This window comes from Meriones unguiculatus, chromosome 8 (genome assembly GCF_030254825.1).
Source record: "Meriones unguiculatus strain TT.TT164.6M chromosome 8, Bangor_MerUng_6.1, whole genome shotgun sequence".
In the NCBI taxonomy this organism is placed as follows: Eukaryota; Metazoa; Chordata; class Mammalia; order Rodentia; family Muridae; genus Meriones; species Meriones unguiculatus.
Window position 1 is genome coordinate 95,047,772 of NC_083356.1, and position 26,483 is coordinate 95,074,254.

The 26,483-nt window shown below is 37.9% G+C and overlaps 1 protein-coding gene across 3 annotated transcripts in view; it reads left to right on the plus strand.

Annotated features, from left to right (window-relative positions):
• The window catches only part of Galnt13 (polypeptide N-acetylgalactosaminyltransferase 13), a 590,130-nt gene that overhangs the window by 299,314 nt on the left and 264,333 nt on the right, over positions 1–26,483 (plus strand). For all 3 annotated transcript variants that reach the window (XM_060390179.1, XM_060390181.1, XM_060390180.1), the window contains exons 4-5: positions 24,621–24,787; positions 25,288–25,495. In XM_060390179.1, coding sequence (XP_060246162.1) covers positions 24,621–24,787; positions 25,288–25,495 — 375 coding nt within the window. The remainder of the gene's footprint in view (positions 1–24,620; positions 24,788–25,287; positions 25,496–26,483) is intronic.

Genomic DNA, 26,483 nt, shown 5'->3' on the forward strand with positions numbered 1-26,483 from the left:
GCTAGTGTGTATTTTGGAAGAGGGACTTTATTGAAAAAAAAATGCTTACCTGGAATACAGGTAAGTCTAGCAAGGGATTTTGCTTGTTTGTTAGTTTATATTGTTTTTTGTTTGGTTGGTTTTCTGTTTTGTTTTGTTTTGATTAATGATTGATGTGTGAGTGCCCACATCAACCCTACCAGCCCATTGTGGTTGGTACTGACTGGGACCAGCTACTCTTGGTGGTGGTCCTGAGTTGCATATGAAAGCAAGTTGAGCAGGTAGTGCTTTTGTCACTGACTCCACATTCCTGCCTTGAATGCTTGTTCAAACTTTTCTCGGTGATGGACTATCACCTAAATGTGTAAGCTGAAATAACACTCCAAGTTGCTTTGGTCATGTAATTTGGAATACCAATAAAAACCCTAAGACTCTAACTATAACCCTCTCTAGGTAGAACCCTTGAATCTAGCATACACACAGCTCAGCTGCTGTGAGATTATGACTGAAATGGCTACCTCGTGCCCATAAAATACCATTTCACAGACTTTCATTCTCTATTTCTGCTCTCACATTCAGTTAGTTGAATTTCTGCTGCATCGACCAAATACAGATGTTTCAGTTTGTAGTCCACCACAGCAAGGAAGTCACAGTCACAGGATCTCAGAGTAGCTAGTCACATCATGCTCATAGTCAAGAACAGAGGGAAATGACTACACCTTGCTTCCTAGCTATCTTTCTTCACTCTTTCACAGTACGGGATCCAGACATTCAATTGTACTGACCCCATTCAGGCTGGGTCTTCCCATCTGGATTAACAATCAAGACCGTTGCCTCAATTAAAACTCTATGAGGTGATTCTAGGCCTTATCAAGTTGACAGTTAAAACTAAGCAGCACACATTATTTCAGTCCCTTTTATAGGAAATCCCCCTTTTAGGACTGAGCACTCAATTTGTTCTCAGCATGTAGAGTGGTCCAGAGTCTCTGCCTTTTATTTTAAAGAGAAGCTTGTGTATATATTTTACATACAAGCATGCAAAAACAATTAATGAAAGAAGAGGCCTTGAATTTGAAGGAGGTCAGAGAAGAGGACACAAAAGGGTTTGGACTAAGGAAAGGGAAACGGAAAATGTTGAAATTATATTATAATCTGAAAAAATGACCCAATGATAATAGATGCAGATATGGAGACATAGGTATCACTCACCATTTGTTTGTTTCTTTGATTTAAATGTATTTTTTTCTTCATTTTACATCCTTGTTGTATCCCCCTCCCCTCCCAGTCCCACTGTTTCTCCCTCTCCTCTCCCCTTTTCCTCAGAAAAGGGGAGCTCCCTTTCCCACCCAGCCCAGCTCATAAAGTTTCATCAGTACTGAGCATGTCATCTTCCCCTGTGGCCTGGCTAGGCAGTCCCGCCCGGGGAAAGTGATCAAAAAACTGGCAACTGAGTCTTTGTCCAATGCTGTCCCCACTATCCTTAAGCAAGAGAGCCCACATGAAGCCTAAGCTACCCATCTGCTCCATCTTTGTACAGGGCCTAGGTCCAGTTCCTATCCCTATCATAGCCCCTTCCCTCATCTCACCCTGTTGAGGTGCAGGCAAATGAGTCCATGTCAGAGACAGCCCCTGCTCCCCTTACTAGAAGACCGAAATGTACCCTGAGCTGCTTATTGGCTACGGTATGAGCAGGAGTTCTTGGTGCTCAGGATCATTCTCCTTTTTAGATCGTCTACTTTCATTGTAAATTCGGTCCTTCGCACTTTAACAAAGAATGTGTTCATATGTAGGTAAAAATAAAAAAGAAGCTTATCTGATTGATGTTAGAAATAGCATTTGTCACTGGGTGCAAGCATGGATGTTTAGGAGGCAGTTTCATATGCAACTATGCCTATACAATTCTGAGTTTCTCTTAGGGCCCATGAGTACACACAGCCTTGGCTTTTTGGTTTTAAATCACAAGACATGAATTTTCTCTTTTACAGTGGTTGATTGTGCCCATTGAAGCCATACCACTATTGCTACAGGGTGCACAGCTTGTGTGATGGCTGGGAATTGTAAATCCATATATCTACAGCTTGCAAAGATTCCTCATCTTATGACTAAGGACGTTGAACATTTCTTTAAGTGTTTCTCTGCCATTTGATATTCCTCTATAGAGAATTCTCTGTTTAGCTCTGTTCCCCATTTTTTAATTGGATTGCTCGATTTGTTGCTGTTTAACTTCTTGAGATCTTTATATATACTGTATATTTGCCCTCTGTCCGATACAGGGATGGTGAAGATCCTTTCCCAATCTGTAAGCAGTCGTTTTATTCTGATGACAGTGTCCTTTGCTTTACAGAAACTTTTCAGTTTCATGAGGTCCCATTTACTGATCGTTGATCTTAGAGCCTGTAATTGCTTATTACTCAGCAATAAAAAACAAGGAAATAATGAAATTTGCAGGTGAATAGTGGGATCTGGAAAAGATCATCCTGACTGAGCTATCCCAGAAGCAGAAAGACACACATGGTATATACTCACTCATACATACATATAATATAGGATTAACCTACTAAAATCTGTACACCTAAAGAAACTAGTCAAGAGAAAGGACTCTTGCTAAAATGCCCAATTCCTATCCAGAAAGGCAAAGAGGATGGACATCAGAAGAAGGAGAAAAGAGGGAACAAGACAGGAGCCTGACACAGAGGACCTCTGAAAAGCTCTGCCCTGCAGAATATCAATGCAGATGATGAGACTTATGTGCAACCTTTGGGCAGAGTGCAGGGAATCTAAGGAAAGAAGTGGGAAACAGTAAGATCTGGAGAGGACAGGAACTCCACAGGTAGAGCAACAGAACCAAAAAATCTGAGCAAAGGGGCATTTTCTGAGACTGATACTCCAACCAGGGACTATGCATGGAGATAACCTAAGACCCATGCACAGATCTAGCCCATGGCAGTTCAGTATCCAAGTGGGTTCCATTATAATAGGAACAGGGGTTGTTTCTGACATGAACTGATTGGCCTGCTCTTTAAAAACCTCCCCCTGAGGGGGAAGCAGCATTACCAGGCCACAGAAGAAGACAATGCAGCCACTCCTGATGAGACCTAATTCTAATTGACTAGGATCAGAAGGAAGGAAAAGAAGACCTCCCCTATCAGTGGACTTGGGGAAGGGCATGCATGCAGAGTGTGGAGGAAGAGAAGGATTGGGAAGGGACGAGGGAGGGAACCACAGGGGGGATACAAAGTGAATAAAGTGTAATTAATAAAGAATTAAAAAAAAAGATTCCTCATCTTTTCTTTCTCAGCAGATTGCATTCAGTTTCCAGCATCATGAAACCTAGTCCTCAGGGAGGAAGACCCCTACTTAGCTCCAGTTTGATTTATGTGTATTGTGCAAACAAATTGCAAATGGCTTCTGTGACAGAGTCTGATCCTGTAGTTCTGGTGGGCAGCCAAGAAGAATGGAAAAAACTTAAATGATCTGGGATATACTAATCTAGTATTGGGATATGTTTTGAAAACACAAACAAACAAAAAGTTTGGCTTTAGGCAGAGCATTATCCAGCCAAATGCCATACAACCCTTCTAAGACTTTGTCTCTCTCTCTGTTTTTTTTTTGTCATTTTGTGTATTTTGAAATATTGCTTTGCAAAATGATAGATTGACCCATGTCTTTTCATACACCATTCTTTTTCATTAACCTTTTCCTTCCCTTTGCTCTCCTGTCAACACCTTACTCCACACGCCTCCTTGAATTTTTCTACTCCCACTTTTGCTCTCATAACATCTGTTCTACTAACCACCTACCCTTCACGATGCTTGCTCTATTCAAAGGTAATAATTCCACTTGTTTCATTCAGTACAGAAAGTCATCCATTTTGCTTTTTATTTATGTTTAAACTGAGGGGCAAGATGGGCTTTTTCCTCTTTCCTAAGGTGTCCTACTCACAGAGAACAAGAAACCATTCAGTATTTTACCAGAAAAGTCTAAATTTCTTTCATTGTTGTTATAGTTAAATCTTTATTTTCTAAAATAAGAAAACTGTAAAATGCTGGGAATGGTTGCTTTTTAGTATTTCAGAAGATCCACTATATAAACTTTCCCCCCTTTGTTCTCTTAAAATCTGTATTCTGTTTCTACTTGTTCCTGTTGATCTCACAGTCCCTAGGGAAAACTGAATTGCATACTTTGTCTACTAATATTGTATTTAAATTCATATATTTAATTTGGACAAAAGTTAAATTCCTAAAAGAATGCTTGTCATAACATCTAAAATGAATTTTAAAAGTATTGATTAATGAAAAAGCTTATAAATATTTCTCTTTTTTATTAGCAGTCCTAAATTGTTTCATTGACTCTATTGTCTAACTAACACCATGATAGGTAACAATGGTTTAATAATAAGAAAATCAAATAAGAGAAAACTTTATGAAGAAAAAACTCTACCAGGGAACTCCTACAGCTGATAAACACCTTCATCAAAGTGGCCGGATACAAAATTAACTAAAAAAAAAAAAAAAGAAAGAAAAAAAAAAAAATTCAGTAGCCCTCTTGTATACAAAAGACAAAAGGGCTGAAGAAGAAATTAGGGAAACAACACCCTTTACAATAGCCACAAATGACATAAAGTACCTTAGTGTAACCCTAACCAAGCAAGTCAAAGACTTGCTGTATGAAAAATTTCAAGTCTCTGAAGAAAGAATTAGAAGATATCAGAAGATGGAAAGATCTCCCATGCGCATGGCTTGGCAGGATTAACATAGTAAAAATGGCCATTTTATCAAAAGCAATCTACAGATTCAATGCCATTCCCATCAAATTACCAACACAATTCTTTACAGACCTGGAAAGAAAAATTCTCAACTTCATCTGGAATAACAAGAAACCCAGAATTGCTAAAACAATCCTCTACAATAAAAGATCTTCTGGATGTGTCTCCATCCCTGATCTTAAGCTGTACTATAGAGCAACAATAATAAAACCTGCATGGTACTGGCATAAAAACAGAATGGTGGATCAGTGGAACTGAACAGAAGATCCAGAAATAAGCCCACACACTTATGGACACCTGATCTTTGACAAAGATGCCAAAACCGTACAATGAAAAATGAAAAAAAAAAAAAAGAAAAAAAGATAGCATCTTCAACAAATGGTACTGGTCTAATCGGATATTTACATGTAAAAAAATGAAAATAGATCCATATTTATCACCCTGCACAAAACTAAAGTCAAAGACATCAACAGAAAACCAAACACATTAAATGGTTTAGAAGAATAAGTGGGGAAGACCCTAGACCCTAGAACTCATTGGTACAGGAGACAACTTCCTGATCAGAACACCAACAGCACAGGCTCTAAGAGCAACAATCAATAAATGGTACCTCATGAAGATGAAAAGCTTCTGTAAATCAAAGGACACCGTCATTAAAAAAAAATGAATGTCTACAGATTCAGAAAGAATCTTCACCAACCCTCTGTCTGACAGAGAGAGGGCTCATATCCAGCATATATAAAGAACTAAAGAAGCTGAAAAGCCACAAACCAAGTAATCCAATTAAAAAATGGGGAACAGAGCTAAACAGAGAATTCTCGATAGAGGAATATCGAATGGCAGAGAAGCATTTAAAGAAATGCTCAGCCTCATTAGCCATCAGGTAATTGCAAATCAAAACCACTCTGAGATTTCACCTTACATCCATCAGAATGGCCAAGATCAAAAACTCAAGTGACAACACATGCTGGAGAGGTTGTGGAGAAAGAGGGACACTCCTTCACTGCTGATGGGAATGCAAACTTGTACAACCACTCTAGAAATCAATCTGGCGCTTTTCAGACAACTAGAAATAGCGCTTCCTCAAGATCCAGCCATACCATTCTTAAGCATATATCCAAAAGAGGCTCAAGCACACAATAGTTAGTGCTTCTTAAGAGGTGAACTACCTAAAAACTTTGTGTTTATGAGTAAATTTTGAACCATTAACCCCTGGATTATTCCTGCAGAAGAAAGGCTATTTGTAGGGAGATAAAAGACATATATTTGGCCATAGGAGAACCAGAGTTGACTTATAGATTATTTTGTAAATTTAGGAGCTTGTCATATTGGAAGGATATAAAACTTACTTGCGCAATACCGATTTTTAAAACTCATATAAAAGAAAACTGTTATTTTTAAACTATTGACACTGTCGAAAATATCTATGGTGGGGGAATACAATGACTATTTCTTCAGAAAATAAAAAAAGACCTCAAGCATTGAATATTTTATTTTATTTTATTTGTTTTGCTTGACAGATTGTCAATTTATACCTTAGAGCAATACATGCCCCTTTCCTTTACATACCCCATATTAGTAAGAAGACACTTTTCATGCCATTTTGACAGCTTATGATGTATGTTATCCATCCATAACATCAATAAATCTTCAAGAACCATTCAGGTTTCTGATTATATGAATATATCAGAACTATAGTGCAAAATGGTAGGACAGATCTTCTACCTTTAAAAACAATCACTCATTTGTTATTTTCTCTTTACCAACTCCTAACTTTCTTCCATAGACTATGCAGCATGATGTTTTTATGGACATGCTTTCCAGAAAAGAAACTGGGTTAACTCTCTTGGGATTAAGTTTGAATTCTAGCATCAGGGTAAAGCAAAGGAGAGAGGTTGGAATGAGGAAATGGAAGCCAATATCCTGATCAGGGAAAACAGGAAGAAAGAGTGATTGAATGAGCATATATTCTTTCTTCAAGTGAGAACTCTTTCAGCAACTCTCTGTCCTTGATATAGGTTGCCTGAGCAAGGGACACATTACATGGCAATATGAATTAAGGGTGTCAGCAGAAAAGAGACATAGAGAAAATTTAAATTCCATTTTCTTCAAAATGAATTTAAAGGTGAAGGGAAACTACGACTCTGTTCAATAAAATGTAAGGCTCAACACATTTTTCTAAGTCTAGCTGAGAACTTTCATGCTATAGAAAAAAACTTTGTTCAACTATCAAACACATAGTTTTTATTATTAGATGAACATTACAGTTCTTATTTTAAAATAGAATATAGAATTTCTTAGTATGCATAATAATAACTGTGTGATCCGGTTGTCTTACATCTTAAAAATAATCTTAGAGGGCTTGAGAGATTGCTCAGTGGTTAAGATCAGTTAACGTTCTTCCAGTGCACCTGAATCCATCTCTCAGTATCTAATCAGGTGGCCCATAACAGTCTGTAACTCCAACTCTAGCCTTCACTGGCACCCCTAAATACAAGCATACGTACCCACACACAATGCACGCATGTGCACACACATACGCATTCAAATAAAAGTGTTTTAAAGAAGTAACCCTTTCCTTTCATAATTGCTTTCATTTTCATTTATTTTATATAAATACAGGTCTAAAAATGAATAACGAAGTTAAATAAATATATGCCACGTATTAAGAGAGTTCCCTATAATAGCTATCAGTAATATACAAAGGCTAGTAAGCAGATTAAATTATATTCATTGTTTATTATATTCATTGTTTATTTTCACTATGCATGTATTTGAGTATCCAAATCTGATCTACTTTGCTGAAATTTATTTGTCCATTCTAATAAATCATTTGGAAATTATCTCATTACAAATTGTGATGTTTATTATCAACAATACCCAGTCTTCAGTAGTAGGGGCTGAAATGAAAGACAGGTATACTTGACAGTTGGATATTGCATACAGGACTGATGCATGATATTTTATGTCATGTTTAGTGTAACAACCATGGCCTAGCTCACTTATGAGGTGCTAATGACAGGAAGGGACAGATTGACATATGGAATTTCTTTGACCAGTTATCCAACGTAATTGAGAAAAAATGCTCAGCAATGTGATATTTTTCAGGGTCTTGTATTTTTTTAAATGACGTTTATGCTATTTTTATATTGGGTATATGGTACTATGTATATTGTCACATTGGAATATATTTTGATTTTGTCTGTGTTAAAGTTAGAGAGAAAAGTGGTATAAAAAATCCCCTTCATAAATTAATGCAGATGATACATCATAGGACAATAATAGCTTGAGGAAATGGGCAACTAAGTACTTGAGTCAGGAGGCAAATCTGTGAAAATTGTAATATTTTATGTATCAGTAGGAGGTAACATTACATAGTCAAAAGATGTTTATCAAAGCTTGGAAAATATGTGGAAATACATATATTTCGTTGTATGTGTAATACATTTTGTATTTAGCAAAAATATTGAAATAAAACTCAAACTGTAGTTGCTAACCATGATGACAAATAGACAAGTTGTGAGCTAAGACTATGATACTGAGCAAATATTAGAATGGGTAGAAAGGATTTAATGGGATAAAATATATCAGAGTTGTTAGAAAAGCAAAGAAATGCTCAAATAAGGAATTAGTCTTAGCTGATACAGAAACACAAATAACCATATAGGCAATTTAAATGGAATAAAAATTATGGGCATAAAAATAAGAACAAAAATGAAGCTTGCTTCATGGTTATCATGACATCTTAAATCATTGCTATACAGCGTGAGTATTGCTGTGCAAGCTGTTTATAGGGTATGTTCATATCTATATCTGTTTTTTCCTTTTTATCAATTTATTTATTTTACATCCCAAACATAATCCCCACCATTGTCTCCTCCTGTTACCACCCTCCTTCCCTCTTCCCCCATCCCCATCCCTAGTCCTCAGAAAGGGAGAGCCTTTCTTAACAACGGATCCCAGATTATCAAGTTTCTTCAGGACTGCCTGCATCTTCTTCCTCTGTGGCCTGGAAAGGTCCCCGCACCGGGCAAGTGATGGAAGATCAAGAAACAGAGTTCATGTCAGTGACAGTCCCTTGTCACCTTACTAGGTTACCTGCATGGAGAGTGAGGTGCCTATCGACTACATCTGAGCTGGGGGCCTGGTTCCTCTCCATGTGTGGTCCTTGGTTGGTGCATCTGCAGGATACTCTGGACCCAGATTTTGGCTGTGTTGGTCTCCTGTGGAGCTCCTGTCCCACCCTGGTCCTTTTATCCCCTCACTCTTCCATATGACTTCCTGTGCTCTGCCCAAAGTTTGGCTGTGAGTCTCAGTATCTGCTTCGATCCTTCTCCTGGAGGAAGTCTACACAAGGCTGTTGTCCTATTCCCTATGTCCAAATTTTAGTGGTTTAGTTTCAAACCATCCACTTCATTTTGTAGATTTGACTTTTTTCTCCAAATTTTTATAGGCATTTTGATCACATTCACCACTTACCACCTCCTGATGTAACCCACACAACTTTATGTTCTGTTTATGATTTTTTTAGCATATCAAGTCTAGTGTGTTCCTCTCATATACTATAGATGAGTGGCCCTCACAGGAGGACAGCCCTTCCTTCTATCAGAGACTTCACTCTGACTCTCCCTGTCTTTAGATAGTGGTTGAGTTTATGCTCACTTCCTCTTTCCAGGAAAGAATTTAGTTTGGCCTTCTTGGATGCCAGCTGTCTCAACATATGTGAATTCATATGTGCAACTGTCCATCTGTGTCAAGAAAACGCTGTCACTTTCTAGTCATTTTCTGTCTACAGCTTTTAAAATCTTTTTTCCACCAGTTCCAAAATGATACCTAAGTCTGGAGATGTGGGGTGAACATCTAAATACTCATTTTAGGACAGATAATTCCATGGTTTCTTATTTTCTGAAGCTTGTTCAGCTGTGGGCATCTTAGTTTTATACACCATCTACTGCAAGTAAAGGTTTCTTTTGTGAAGGTTAAGAGATATATTTGTCTGAGTTCATGACAAGTGTGGTGGCTCCAAGGTCTCTGGTAGCAAACAGTGCTAGAGAAGGTCCAGTTTTACAGGGAGGGAGACTGGTAGAGAGGAGGGTGCTATCATCACCAGGGAGTCACCAAGTGTATTATGAATGAAGTGTTCCCTAGAAAAGCTTGCTGTCTTCTTTCTCCTAGAGTTATCTCAGTGTTTACTGATACAGTAATGAAACACTTGTTTTCTCAATTATGTGCATTCTTCATAGTTCAAATACTCCAAGTCATCTTCAAATAATCACCCCAATGTCTTCACATTTCTATCAATGGTCTTGCTCCAAGTAATGAATTACTTTTGTTTTTTTTTTCTTTTGGTTTGCATTGGTTATGCTATTTCATTTGTAAAATACTAAATTAATTTAAAATTGACAAAGAGTATTTGTTAAACAAACTTCATTAGGACCAAAATGCTTTAGAAAGCAACCCCTCATGTGTTAATATTTCCTTATCAACTCTCTTTCTTTACGATTTCAGTCAACACTCCTAAGGGACAGTTTTTCTTCACCAGTTGAATGGCGAATTAACCAAAAAGATGTATTCTTTAGATAGATTTTATTTCAATTGATTTTCTATATCTTTTAAATTAAAGTAAGACAACTATATCAATAAACAATTAAAAATGTGAAGACAATGAACTCTCTATATACACATGTAAAATGGATATTGTATTCTAAGAACTGGCTTAAAAATTTATATACATCACCCCTTTTTACCCTCCAAGCTCTGTAAGTTAGATGCTGTTGTTTTACTGTTTTATAGATATGTAAACTAAGACGTGGAAAATTAAAAATATAAACAGTTTGGCTCTGAGTTTATTCTGCCCCATGGCTTCTTAGTGGATCTTGGGCTACAGTAGGATTTCAATAGGAAAAAAATGTGTTCCCTTTGTCTTTGCAGAGTTTGAAAAAGTCTATGCACCAAGCTTTGATGGGTGTTTAATAGTTTTATATTTCAAATCCACTGGTAACCTAATCATTATTGAAAGTAAATATATATCCAAATAAATGTTTGTAAAAAGCAGAAAAAATAATCTTCCATTTTATTATCCATGTTGTTTAATTAATATCTGATACAACATTGTTACCAGAAATAGTTCCAATATGGAGGTAAAAATGCAACTAAATCAATTAAATAATATCTCATCAGGTGAGAAAAATATTAATAACTTTTGAAGTCTGATATCCTGGACCTCAAGCCCAGTGTCACCATGGAGAAGAAAGTTACTTAATAGTTTTAACTTTAAATTCTTTACTTATTAAATGGGAATTCTGAATCAAGAACAAGATGAGGGTTAACAGATCTGCTGCCTGCAAATCTCTAGAATAAGCTGTTAATGAAAACCTGAATCCTTTTCCATGTAATAGAGAACTTCCATTAAGCAGACTGTCTTCTTATATTGTCAAAGAGACATGACCATAAGGACTTATAGATACTGGAGTATTAAACTTAAGTGGTATGATATAGATCTCTCCATGTAGATATAGCATTATAGATGAAAATTTATGTAATATAATTGTTCAGGCTTACAAGATACAATGACAGACTTGAACTTACTGATGAGTAACCATGATGTTCACATAAGGTGTATATTATTCTATGAAGCGAGATGTTTGTTCTTGTGACTATCTCCTCCTTGTGTAAAGGGGACAGTTGGAGTTTACAGTTTAAACAAACATTTTCTTCAAGTTCTTGAAACATTAAAATAGGTTATATATGATATTGATGAAGTTACCTTTCTGTTGTATTTCAGATACCTCTTAAGTCACAGAGGTCTCTGGTCTCAGGATCAAAGAAGATGATCTACCTACAGCGCATAGTGCAGTGGTTGCTGGACTGATTATGGGAAAACAAAAGCCACTTTCTATCGTCTCTCATATTATGTGATTATTATATGATGTGTCTAGAGGTAGTGTGACTAAAACTTTCAGGAGTTGATAATCAGGCAGAAACTTTAGAACACATAGATGGATAGTTTGCATGGCTCTGGTTAGAAGGAATTAGTATGAGTTTTTAAGCTGTAGACTATGGATGGTCCAAAGGGAAAAAAAGCAGTAAAATATTAAGCATATAGGCAGTCATGTCTTCCTTGATTATTTAAGCAGAAAATATTGAGCTGAAATTAAGGAAGAGAGCAGGAAAGGCTAAGACTAGCAAGCCAATGGAATCCAGAGAAATTTGGAATAAAGAGAAATACATGATATTGAAGGCCTGAAAAAGAAAGAGACATAACTCGCATTATCTAATGTTGTATCTTTATTGCACAAGCAAAACTGTTCTAAAGGCTGCCTGGTATATGAATGAAAATGTGTTTGATAGGGAGATGAAGAAATGTGCAACAGGAGCAAAGAACAAGGCTACAAATGGGTAAAACCTTTTTAATAGTCAAAAGTCCTACCAGAAACAAGCCCATTCCATGTAATTTTAGAGACTTTGTAATATTTGTGACAAGCTTTATAATCTAAAACCCCTATGGCCATGAAGTATATTCTTTTATGATTCTACTGGTTGTCCTAAAACATCTTGCATGTGTTATGGCAATATTACTTCACTGAAGTGATGAAGAAGCTGGTATTTAGAGGTTGCAAACATAGGTATCCAATTAAAACAGGGGCCCTAGTCTTTCAAGACAGACTATTCTCCTGTATGTTCAAACAGGAGCTTTGTTACTTTGGCTTTAAGGAGGAAGCATTTGAACAGAATGACTTTTTTTGTTTTGTTTTGTTTTGTTTTTTAACATTTTCTTAGTAACAACCTGGCCAGAGGCACTCTTTTCAGTTACCACTAATATGTCTAAGAAAATGTGGGAGCAAGGGTGGATCCAAAACAAACAGGATAAGGATTAATAAAGTACATAGCAGGATTTTTTTTAATTTTGTCCTTGTGTCTTTCTTTTCTTTCTTTCTTTTTATTTTTATTATTATCATTTATTACAATTTATTTACTTTGTATCCTGGCTGTGGTCCCCTCCTTTGTCTCCTCCTAATCCCATGCTCCCTCCCTCTTCTTCCCCATACCCCTCCCATAGTCCACTAATAAGGAAGGTCCTCCTCCCCTTCTATCTGACCCTAACCTATCAGGTCTCATCAGGACTGGTTGCATTGTCTTCCTCTGTGGCCTGGCAAACCCCCCCCCCCAGGTGGAGATGATCAGAGAGCCTGCCACTGAGTTCATGCTTCCCTCACTAGGGACCCTACTTGTAGACTGACTCTATGGGCTACATCTGAGGAAGGGTTTTTAAATAAAACTAAAACTTGGGTTTATATAAAAGTTAAGGTACTCAGTTACTCTGTTTTTATAAAAAGAATTTGATTTTGGGCAACTTTACCAAATTATACAAATAAAGCAATATGCAGAAATATATGCAAAATTAAATGCTGTGTTCTACTCGAGTCCCTAAGCTGTTTAAGGCTGTGAAAGAGCCATTTTCTCATTGCCCAAGTTTGCTTCATGTGAATGCACTGGGACGTGACATAAATTTATCCGTGATTATTGTTATTGGGGAATGGAAGCCACATGTAATTCTGCAATTCTCATAGATCTTAAAAATTAGAAATATGCAGAGGGCTGTGTTACATGTTTTCAGTTTAATTGCTATTATTAATCATCTTTATCTGAGGCAGTAAAAGGTAACCACTGGCTCAGTGAGCAGCCTGCCAGCAAGCCAAGCACACCATAGTGTTGACAGCCTTTGTTGTGAGGCCTAGATGGATTGTATCTAACTAAACCACTGTGTAATTATGGCTCCTTTGTGATTTCACATTCTCATCGTACAGTCAATTTTTCTTCCTTTGATGTATCATGTTGTGTTGAGTAGCTTATCTGAAAACATCAATATGCCTTTGAAAAGGAGAAAATCAAATTGTAACACTTTATGTTCTCATAATGTGTGCATAGCCAAGGGGAAAGATGGCAAATAGGTACACTGTCTCACACATTTTCAGGTTGCAGCTGTTTGAAGCATTCCTATACCCTCATATTACCTCCAAAGGTAATATGTACAAAGAGTCTTCTGTACTTATACGTTTCCAACCAAAAGGCAGGGAATAGAACATTACTGTACATCTAAATGACACACAGGTTACAAATGAAGGACCTAAGAGTCTCTGGCTCCTCACCTCTGCAGTTGTACAAAATAGCTTCAAAGCGTATTAACTACATACATTTCATTTTCAATTTTTTAGGCATATGAGATGCTTCATTCATTTTACCATGTTTGTGAGTAAAAGAATTGAAGGTTGTCCCCGAAGCAAAACAACTCTGTCTCTCTCAGAGGTCATAAACTCTTGACAGCATTTTAGCTAAGTGTGGAGTAGTAAAACCACTTCCTTCATTGTTGCTGGGATTTTTACAGGCTCGGTTTTGTACATGTAGTCTGCAGACAACCACAGTTGCTGTGAATTAATATGTGTATCAGCCACACCATGTCCAGAAAACAGCAGTTTATACCTCTCCTCCTTATCCACCTCCTCTTACATTTTTTTTGAGGGGGAAAGAAGGGAGAGCATGTTTCAAGACAGGGTTTCTCTGTGTACCCTTGGCTGTCTGGGACTCACTTAGTAGACCACGCTGGCCTCAAACTCATAGCAATTCTCCTGCCTCTGCATCCTGAGTGCTGGGATTAAAAGCATGTGCCATCTCGCTTGGCTTCTTACATTCCTCCTCCACAATGTTTCCTGAGCCTTCAATAAGGGAAGCATTGTTATAGATGACCCTCCACATCTGAGCACTCAAAATCACTCAGCACTTTTACCACTTATTAATTCCTGTATTAGCTACTACCTCCTACAAGAAAATCATCTTTAACCAAAGTTTAGAGCAACACAAGTTCATGATCATAAAGACAGATACTAAGACAGCATAACCATCTAGCAAAAGAACATCATTAGCTTCTTCTCTGAGGGCTATTATCTACCATTCATGATCTATTGGCAAGGATTCCAGTATAAAAAATGAACTCTTTCCTATAACTTAGAAGATAGTTGTATTCCCCATGATTGTCATACCATTTTTGCACCAATGAATACAACTTACCTGACAGCTCAGTATTACTGAGTCTAGTGTTGGTCAAGACCGTTGATGCCTTTTTCCCCCTCTACAGAACCTTGCTTAGCCCCATCGAACACTATGAAATGAACCATCAGAGTTTCTTGGTCAACTTTTAATTAATTCTTCACTGTTTGTACTCAAAGTATAGGATCTTTCCATTCAGTAATTTTTTAATACTCAAATGCCTATATTTTTAATGTCCAATATAAAGGTTTTAAAATCCGATTACCCATAAATGACATCACAACTATTTCAATCAGCATCTCTTTGACTGAAGCCAATACAATAATATTTTTCAAAGTCATAATAAGGTGATTTTCACATTGATTAATTATAAATAAGGGTCACAGACATGGCCTTACAGAATTCAAAAGAAGTGAACTTTAATGTCTTTGCTGGTGTTATAGAAGTTTATCATTTGAGAATTCAACATCTATACGAAATGTTTACATGACCAAACTTATGATTTCACTTGAGTAATGGATTGCATGCCCTTCCTTTAGACATCAATTAATTTCTAATACATCTTGTCATTTTTAATCATTAAAGTTAACTACATAAAGTGTTTACAAAAGAAAATTCTATTTCTATAATAAAACAAACAAAATTGATTTATGAAACATTTATCTTTTAATTAATCTATTTTTTATTGATTACAGTTTAATTCACTTTGTGTCCCAACTGTAGCCCCCTCCCTTATCCCCTCTCTGTCCCACCCTCCCTCCATCTACTCCACCTATGCCCCTAATGTCTTACAATTTATAACAATCTCAGTGAGAGTTATTTTATCCCTATGTTAGTATTGAACCCAAGATCTCATTAAGGAAGAAAATGGCACCTCAATTCTTAAAAGACAGCTTTAAATGTTTAAGTCTAATGAAGCAGTCCTAGGGGAGTGGCTGTTTCTTACTACATGGAACATTCATAATTCACTGTAATGTGATGTCTATTTTAAATAGATATATTTTTTCATATTATTCTCTGATTAAAAGTAGAAATTAGCCCTGATCGTAGTGTCAGGGGTGGGCTCCTTCTCATGGCAGGGGTCTCAAGCTGGACCAGTCATTGGACGGCCATTCCCTCAATTTCTGCTTCGTCTTTATTCCAGCACATCTTGTAGGCAGGACAAATTGTAGCTGGACTGGTGGCTCAGTTCCTTCAAGGAAGTCTTGCTTGGTTAGAGAAGGCAGCCACTTCAGGCTCTGTATTACCCTTTCCTAGGAGTCTTAGCTAGAGTTACCAGAAGCTGGATAGCCCAGAGACCTCAATAGAACTAAACACGACTGAAAAAAAAGTCAGTGAAATGCTTCCTAACAATATTCTGCTATTCCTATAGGTTAGTGCCTAGTCCAGATGTCATCAGAAAGCCTTCATCCAGCTGATGGAAATACATGCAGAGACTCACAGCCAAACATTAAGCAGAGCTCTGGGAAATCTGCAGAAGAGTGGGATGAAAGTTTGTAAGGGTCAGAGAGGTCAAAGACAAACAAGAAAACCTACAGCCTCATGTAACCTGGGTTCATAGGAGCTCACAGAGACTGGAACAACAACCAGGGAGCCTGCGTGGGAGTACCCAAGACCCTCTGCATATATGTCGCAGTTGTGCAGCTTGACCTTCCTGTGGGACTCCTAACATGGGTTTAAAGACTATCTCTGACTTTTCTTTGCCAGCTTTTGGGACCCTTTTCCTCCTACTGCATTGCCTGATAGCCATAGTATGAGGGCAGGTGCCTACTCTTATGAGAACGTGATATGACATATTTGCTTGATATCCATACCCATTTCTGAAAAGAAATGGATGGGTTGGGCATAGGGGAGATGGCAGGGAATAGGAGAGGTGAGAGGAGGGAGTGGAAGGAGAGGAATGAGGGAAAGCTACAGTCCAGATGTAGAAATATAAAAACAAAAACCAGAAATTAGCAATATTTTTTTCTATCCAGTATTATTTAAAATGAGATTAAACATGTAAGATGATATGGGAAAGATACCATTATTTTTACACTTAGATACAGTTAACCACTTTGTTTTTGTTTTATATTTTTAAAGTTTCCATATTTTTTTTCGTTTTATTGAAAATAGTATTTTTTTCTCTTAAATAATACATCCTGGTTCAATTTTTTCCACCATCTACTCTTCCCAGTTCCTCCCCACCTCCCAACCCATCAGATCCACTCCTTTTCTGTCCCTCAGAAAACAAACAGGTTTCAAAGGAATAATAATATAATTATAATATAATATTATAATTATAATAAACTATTATAAAATGAGACAAAAACTATCACAATAGAGCTGGACAAGACAAACATCTGGAAAAGATCTCAAGAGAAGGCCTAAGACTCAGAGATACAACACACTCTTTTCACACTCAAGAATACCATAAAAACACTGAACTGGAAACCATAATACACTTACAAAGGATCCCATGCAGACCCGTTCATTCCCTGTGCATGCTGCCTCAGTCTGTGAGTTCATATGAGATTTGGTCATCTTGATTTAGAAGGCCTTGCTTTCTTGGTGTTCTCCATCTTCTCTGTCTCTTAAACTCTGTCTGCCTCTTCTTCCACAAAGTTTTCTGAATTACGAGGGAAGGAATTTGATAGAGACAAGATCTCCTAATGTCTGCATAATGTGCGGTTGTGACTTTTTGTATTTAATCCCACCTTCTGCAGTAGGAAGCTGCTCTGAAGATGGCTGAGCAAGGCACTTGTCAATGAGTACAACAGAATGTCCTTAGAGTCATTTCATTGCTACATTATTTTTCTTTTTATAATTTTTTCTTCACAATTTTTAAAAATTTTTATTAATTATTTATTACAATTTATTCACATTGTATCCTGGGTGTGGCTTCTCCCCTTGTCTTGTTCCAATCCCTCCCTCCTTCTTCTCCTATGTCCCTTCCCTAGTCCACTGATAGGGGAGGTCTTCCTCCCCTTCTATCTGACCTTAGCCTATTAGGTCTCATCAGAACTGGCTGCATTGTCTTCTTCTGTGGCTGGGCAAGGCTGCACCTCCAAGGCAGAGGTGATCAGAGAGTCTACCTCTTTGTAGGGGTCTAGTTCCAATTTGTGCATTGTCCTTTGTTGATGCTTCAGTCACAGCAAGTCCTTCTGGGCCCTGGCTAGTTTGCTCTGTTGCTATTCTTGTGGAGCTCCTGTTACCTCCAGGTCTTTTTCCCTTTCCTACCACTTTTCCACAAGGTTTTCTACTCATCGCCCAGTGTTTGGCTGTGAGTCTTGGGAAGTCTCCAAGATGGTGGCCATCAATGCCTCCCGTTGGGCTGCTGAAGCCAGAACATTGACTTTGAAGATTCCCGTGTTAGATGGGACAACTCATGAGCTGAGACAGATTGGATCCAGGCTCCCAATGAATGTCTCCAGGGTCTGAGCGTGGCAAACTATCAACCCCCTGCACTTTCACTGGGGCAGCTGCCAAGAGAGCATAACACCAGGTACTGGGCGACTCCTTACTCTAACGGCCAAACAAGAGACCCAAATCTGAGAGGAGAGAACTGCTCTCTGTGATTACTGCATATACCTGTGAGTGGGTTTACAGGCCCTCTGCGCTTTGCACCCCCTCCTGCAAGTGAGTTCCTGGGCCCTGAGTGCTTTCCACACACGCCGGTGAGTAAGTGTGCACAGGCAATCTGTGCTTTCCACACATGCCTGCAAATGAATGCCTCTATAAAGAGTACTTATAGAGCCCCAGATTGGGGGTCCCTCTACACTAGCAGGCAGACATCTGATCCCTTCCACCCACACCCCCGCTGTGAGCAACATAAGGATCTTTCTCAACATTGAAACCCTCTGTTCTGTGAGTCTCCCAGTGGAGTCCAGCCAAACAATTCCTGGAACCAAGACGGTGCAGCTCAGCTAGCTCTGAGCACTTGGAGCACAATACTGAGCACTTGGAGCACAGGCCTGTGGGCTCCTGAGCTGTTCCCGGCATTTGCCCTACAACCTGCACCTTTACTCCTCACCTACAGTTCACCCTTCCCGGAAGGCGCCTCCAGACTCCTGCTCTTGCCAGCTTGTGTCTGCAACCTTCCTCCCTTAGCTACATCTGAAACACAAACACCCACTCTCAAACCAGTGGACCTCTCCATCTTCCTGAAGAATACTCCAGACTCCAGAGCATGACCCTGTCTGCAGTACAGGCGCCAGGAAAAAAAAAAAAAAAAAAAAAAACAGCAAAATTATTGACCATCAGATGGCTAGAGGCAGGCTTAAAAATACATCCAACAATCAGGACAATATGGCTTCGCCAGCAACCCCCAAAATCAATGAATGTTTTAATTTGTTGGAAACATCGGAAATTTTTTTTAAAGCTATGCTTATCGAGTTATTAGAGACACATAAAGAGAAAAAAAATGAAACTCCCAAAGAAATACAGGCTAACATAGGCACACAAATAGAAGCATATAAAGAGGAAACAAATAAAAAAAAAAAATAGAAGCCGTCATGGAAACACAGGAATCCACATTCAGACAGATAAAGGAAATGGTGCAAGACATGAAAACAAAATTAGAATTGATAAAGAAAACACAAAGAGAGAAAACCCTGGATCTGGTGAACTTAGAGAAAAGATCAAGAACCACAAAGGTAAACATCACTAACAGATTACAAGAGATGGAAAAGAGAACCTCAGGCGCTGAAGATATAGTTGCAGAAATTCATACTTCTCTCAAAGAAAATATAAAATTGGAAAGTCCCCAAAATAAAACATCTAAGAAATCAAGGAAGCCATGAGAAGATGAAATCTAAGAAAAGTAGAAATAGATGAAAGAGAAGATTCCAGGCTCCAAGGTCCAGAAAATATTTTCAAGAAAATCACAGAAGAAAATTTTCCCAACTTAAAGAAATATACATAAACATACAAGGGGCTTACAGAACACCAAGTAGACTAGACCAGAAAAGAAACTCCTCACTTCACATAATAGTCAAAACACTCAATCTACACAACAAAGAAAAGATATTATCTCCTCCCTGCCCCTCTCTAAGTCCACTGATAGGAGGACATGAGGGAGGGAGGGTGAGATTGGGAGGGTATGAAGGAGGGGACTACAAATGGGATACAAATTAAATAAAATGTAATTAATATAAAAATAAAACTTAGAAAAATTAAATTCTAAAAAAAGAAAAAAGAGGGGCTGGAGAGATGGCTTAGAGGTTAAGAGCACCGGACGCTCTTCCAGAGGTCCTGAGTTCAATTCCCAGCAACCACATGGTGGCTCAAAACCACCTACAATGAGATCTGCTGCCCTCTTCTGGCCTGCAGGCATACAGGCAGGCAGAATACTGTAAACATAATAAATAAATAAAATCTTTAAAAAAAATAAAATTTCATTCCTAATAAAAAACAGAAAAAAGAAAAATATATTAAAAGTAGAAAAGGAAAAAGGCCAAGTAACATACAAAGGTGGACCTACAAGAATCACACCAGACTTCTCAACAGAAACCATGAAAGAAGGGTCTGGGCAGATATCATGCAGACTGTAAGAGAACTCAGATGTCAAACCAGACTACTATACCCAACAAAACTTTCAATCAACTTAGATGGAGAAAACAAAATATTCCATGACAAAACTAAACTTAAACAATATCAATACAGCAACCAAGCCCTACAAAAGATACTAGGAGGAAAACTCCAATCTAACAAAATCACCTACAGCCAAGAAAACACAGGACATAGATAACCTCACAACAAAAAAATAAAAGAAAACAAGCACACAAACACACTATTTCCACCAACTCCAAAATTAAAAGAACTAACATTCATTGGTCATTGTTATCTATCAACATCAATGGACTCAACTCACCAAAAAAAAAAAAAAAAAAAAAAAAAAAAAGACTAACAGAATGGTTGTAGAAACAAGATCTAACATTCTGCTGCATCCAAGAAGCATACCTTTGCAAGAATGACAGCCACTACCTCCAAGTAAAGGGCTGGAAAAAGGTTTTTCAAGAAAGCAGACCCAGAAAACAAGCTGGAGTAGCTATCCTAATATCTAATAAAATAGACCTTCAACCCAAATTAATCAAAAAAAAATGAGGGGGGATACTTCATTCTCATCAAAGGAAAAATCCACCATGAGGACATCACAATCTTGAACAACTATACCCCAAATACAAGAGCACCTGCATTCTTAAAAGAACCATTATTAAAGCTCAAATTAGACACCAATCCCAACACCTTAATAGTGGGTGGCTTCATCACTCCACTATCACCAAAGGACAGATCATCATGACAGAAACTAAATAGGGAAATAATGACACTTACAGAGGTCCCAAATCAAATGGACCCAATAGATGTTTACAGAACCTTTCACCAAAACTCAAAAGAGTATACCTTCTTCTCAGCACCCCATGGGACCTTCTCCAAAATTGACTATATACACTCCCGGGCATATATCTGAAAGATATTCAACCATTCAACAAGGACATTTGTTCAACTGTGTTCCTAGCAGCTCTATTCATAATAGCCTCAATGGAGGAACAGATACAGAAATTGTGGTATATTTACACAATGGAATACTGCTCAGCAATTAAAAACAAGGAAATCATGAAATTTGAAGGCAAATTCTGGGAACTAGAAAAGATCATCTTGAGAAGGTAACCCAGAAGCAGAAATATACATATGGTATATATTCACTCATGAGTGGATATTGACCATATAATGTAGGATAAACATACTAAAACCTATAAACCTAAAGAAGCCAAACAACTAGGAAGACCCTAGGGAAGATGCTCAGTCCTCATTCAGGATTGACAGACATCAGAAGCAGGAGAAGAAATGGAATATGACAGGAGCCTGCCACAGATGGCCTCTGAATGACTTTACTGATTGAGGTGCTGAAGCAGAGGCTTAGAAACATAGCCGTAATTTGGGCAGAGTGCAGGTTATATTATGAAAGAAAGGGGAGATAGAAAGATCTGGAGAGGATAGGATCTCTAAAAGAGATCAACAGAGTCAATAAAAAATACATACCGAGCCCTGGGGACTCTGAAGAGAATGATACTCCGACCAAAAACAATGTAAGGAGAGGACCTAAAACCCAGGCTCAGATGCAGCTCATAGAGTCAGTATCCAATTGCTGTCCCTAGTAAGGGAAACAGGGTTTTTCTCTAGCATGAACACAGTGGCTCTCTCTGATCATTTCCCCCTGGGGGGTTCAGCATTGCCAGCCCACAGGGGAAGACAATGCAACCAGTCCTAATGAGACCTGATAGGCTAGGATCAAATAGAAGGGAGGAGGACCTCCCTTATCAGTGGACTAGGGGAGAGGCATAGGGGGAGAAGGAGGAGGGAGACGACAAGGGAGGGGCTACAGCTGGGATACAAATTGAATAAACTGTAATAAATGATAATAAAAAGAAAAATGTTCATTTGGTTCATTATGTAAAGAGTGGATCAAATAAATAATCCACATCAGTGATCTTTTTTTCAACCACAAAATAAACTTAATGGAAATAGTTTAAAGTCCTATGGTATTTGTCTACTTTAAGTGGCTGTTTTTGTTATTGTTGTTTGAGACAGTATCTCGCTGTGCAGACCAGGAGGGAATAGAACTGACGGTGTACTTAGCACACGATATCCTTCAACTCAGGACAATTCTAATGCTTCTGCCTGGTATGTGCTAGGATAATAGGCATGATCTACCATACTCAGACGACTTTACATATTAAGAGTATCGTGTATTAATCTGTATTCTCCTAGTTGAAATTTACAATTACAAACAGAAAATCCTGATTTAAAAGAAATCACAATGAAAATTAAAAAAAAAAAACAACAAAAAACTGACACTGGGTAACATTTATTGACTGTGAGTACTGGCTTAAGCCAGTAGCTGTTGTTGAATGTTGGACTCTCTTCCTATTGTTTGTATAAATTTACTTTAGTGATGATAATGATTTTGCTGTCATATTTGGTACATGGCATGCTGGAGATGGTGGAGCTTTTGATGAGGCAGAGAGTAGAGGACTGTAGAAAATGGTGGAAACAAAACACTTCTCATTTACTGAGATAGTTTTTTTCAGTTCATTTAGTGATGATCTGCTTGGAGATAGAAGTGAAAGAATGATGAAGTAGAAGGAGGCTGTTTGAACATTTCCACAGAGTGGAGAGAGCTATGAACCCGTCACACTTTTTTCTTATATACACAGCATCAATTTTTTTCGTAGAATGTAGTGGATGTTTATTTTCAAATGAATTCATGCTAAAAATGTTTAAAATTATATATATGGTTTAAACAGCTATTCTTTCCTGACTATGTTTTAGAAGGTTTCACTGACTAGGTGACACGTTAGATTTAGTTTGTATTAAAGGAAGATGGCCTCAACAGGCATGCTCAGTTGGATTTCATTGTGTGCCTCTACCTCCTATATTTAACTGAATATGTTTTGAGTGCTCTCTGTCACGAACAACTCCACATTTGGCTAAGGCCGAGGATCTGGCTTGCTTCCATGTATGTGGACCTATCTGCATTGCCCCCGTGGCACGCCTGGGTTGGCTACCCAGAGGCTATTTAAGCTGTGGGCTGGCTTTCCCCGGGGTCCGAGGATTGTTCAATGTTCCTGAATAAACTGCATTGAAAAAAAAAAAAAAAGATAAAATAAACCTTTTCCTAACCAAAAAAAAAAAAAATAATAATAATTCTAGCAATACCACATTAAGTAATATACTATCATAAATGGCAAGAGGTATCTGGTTCATTTTACTTCATGGAACTATTTTTAATTTTAACCTCTCTAGACTATTTTATATTAAATGTAGCTAGGATGAATAAACTTGTACTCCTGGTCCAGAAGTCCTCTGGTATGTTTCATAGTCCGTAGTCAAGAGGATTTAAAATTACATGACACACATGTGTAAAGGTCGAAAAGAGGAAATAACCATCTGCACATTTCATTTAAGGATACACAGTTACAGAACTGCACAAACTGCTCATCAATCATACCCTTTTGAATTGATGGCCTGTGGAGTAAGATCTGGGCTCATCAGAATTTGTAAACACATTTAGAAGTGCTTTTCAAAACAGTAAACTGTAAAATTAGTGATCATTTGCATTCAGCTACTTACTGATCCATCTGCTTCTGAGGCCAGCAGCAAAGCAGGACTTCAGGCTTCATCTCAGACTTGGCAAATTAGATCTGTGTTTTCACAAATCCTCCGGTGATGTCTGAACGCCCTAGAGTCTGGGAAGTACTGGTGACTGTATTCTTTCCTTTATGTCTAGAACATAAAGGCATTGTAGACGCAATGGTCTTACCCTTCTTCTGAAAGAAAGTATAGGTTTCTGAATTATCAAGGGCAGTGAATAACTTATTTATTTAAGTTTTGCAAGCGATAAATAATCTCAATCTTTTATGCTTTAAAACTGATTCTTGCCTATTTATTCCCATACTACTTCATAAGTTATTCTTTTTCAGTAAAAAGAATAAAACTTGTTTCTAATAAATGAATTCATCTACCCCTATTAGATTTGATGTTCTTAATTCTCTGACAGTTTGAGAATATTATTTTGGTTTTCTTAGATTTTTCTTAGAGTTATGGAAATCACACTGTTTTGTTCCCTGCAGGAATTAAAATAAAATATTTGTAATTATGCATTTTTAACTTTCAAAGGCCAAGTGATTACTCACAGCACTTATGAAAAGAGAAATTATTCCACATATTCCTAAATCAACTCCTTGGAAAAGGACTTTGAAGTCTCAAGTTGTATTGTTTTGAGTATTCCTACTGTGGAAGATCAGGATGAATCATGAATTTATTACCATCACTCTTCTTTGCTCTTTCCCAGATGCAAGACGAAAGTCTACCCTGATGAACTTCCAAACACAAGTGTAGTCATTGTGTTCCATAATGAAGCGTGGAGTACACTACTTAGAACTGTCTATAGTGTCATAAATCGCTCCCCGCACTACCTGCTCTCTGAGGTCATCTTGGTCGATGATGCCAGTGAAAGAGGTATAGATTATGCTTTGCACCTCTGTAACTAGGAATTATTTTCATTGTCAGATAATAGCTGGGCAATGATCTTTATTCTGCTTTATAATCAACCACTGATAAAACCTTTTTGATACATACCATGTAGTCACATATGTATTTCATATATAATGTATGTTATTGATGAGCATTGTATTCTGAGAGCAATATTTTCAGTTTTGTTTATATCTTATTTGTCACTATCTGCAGAAATTAGCGAAAGTTACATTTTAAAATGCTTTATTTTTCCAACGAGTTAATACTGAGAATTTATATAACTTGCTGTGTAGCATAAATTAACTGACGAGATCTTTATCAGCTTGCATCACTTTAATTCTGTATATGAGATCCTAATGACATATGCATGTAACATCTGCATGTACAAACTAGGGACTGTCCCTCTTTGTTTAATTTCCTTCCTAGGAGTGCCATTGTTCTGTTCTAAAATATCTCCAAATCTTCCTCATATATTCTTGTTATAGATTTTCTCAAGTTGACATTAGAGAACTACGTGAAAACTTTAGAAGTGCCAGTAAAAATTATCAGGATGGAAGAGCGCTCTGGATTAATACGTGCCCGTCTCCGAGGAGCAGCTGCTTCAAAAGGACAGGTCATAACTTTTCTGGATGCACACTGTGAGTGTACCTTAGGATGGCTGGAGCCCTTGCTGGCAAGAATAAAGGAAGACAGGTAGGGAGCCCTGTGTTAAGTCTGCAAGGCTTACACCTAGACCTCTGAGGGCAGCTTCAGCTGTCCATCACAACGCCTCGTCCAAGGAGCTATTTTCAGAAGGATTATTTCATGTGCTTTGAAAAGGGCAGTTTTTCTCATTTTTAAGGTGAAAATCAGACTGACTCATGTTAAGCATGGGTAATTGATTAAGAAATAACCAAATGATCCAATGAAAAATCTTTTGAGCATTTATGGGTGAAGTAAATCATTCCAGTCTGACAACATAATATAGTGCAAGGAAATTTTCAAAGCACCTTTGGTCCCCACGCCCCTCTGCAGGGACTGAAGATGTTCTTACAAACTTGCTCATGACTCTGGAAGTGCAGAGAATAGTTTAGGACTTCTCACTCCCTCACCTGTGTTCTCCTCACTGCTTCAATGGCCTCAGTCACAGTGTAAGTCAACTTCAACTCAAAGACCTTGAAAACACACACACACACACACACACACACACACACACACACACAAACACACACGCACCTTCCTGAAACATAACTGTTTGTTTAAAAAAAATAAGTAAAGCACAGTATAATCATTTAAACAACATTTTTCTTTTTAAAGTTAATTTATTTTTCATTAATTATAGTTTCTTCACTTTGTATCCCAGCTATAGCCCCTTCCCTCATCCCCTCCTAATCCCACCCTTATTCCTACATCTCTTCCCAAACCCCTCCCCAATTCTACCAATTGGGGAGGTCCTCCTCCCCTTCCCTCTGACCCCAGCCTATCAGGTCTCATCAGGAGTGGCTGCATTGTCTTCCACTGTGGCCTGGTAAGGCTGCACCTCCCTCAGAGGGAGGTGATGAAAGATCCACCCACTGATTTCATGTCAGAGACAGACCCTGCTACCATTAGTAAGGTACCCACTCGGGGACAGAACCTCCATGGGTTACATCTGTGCAGAGGCTCTAGATTATCCCGATGCATGGTCCTGGGTTGGAGGAAC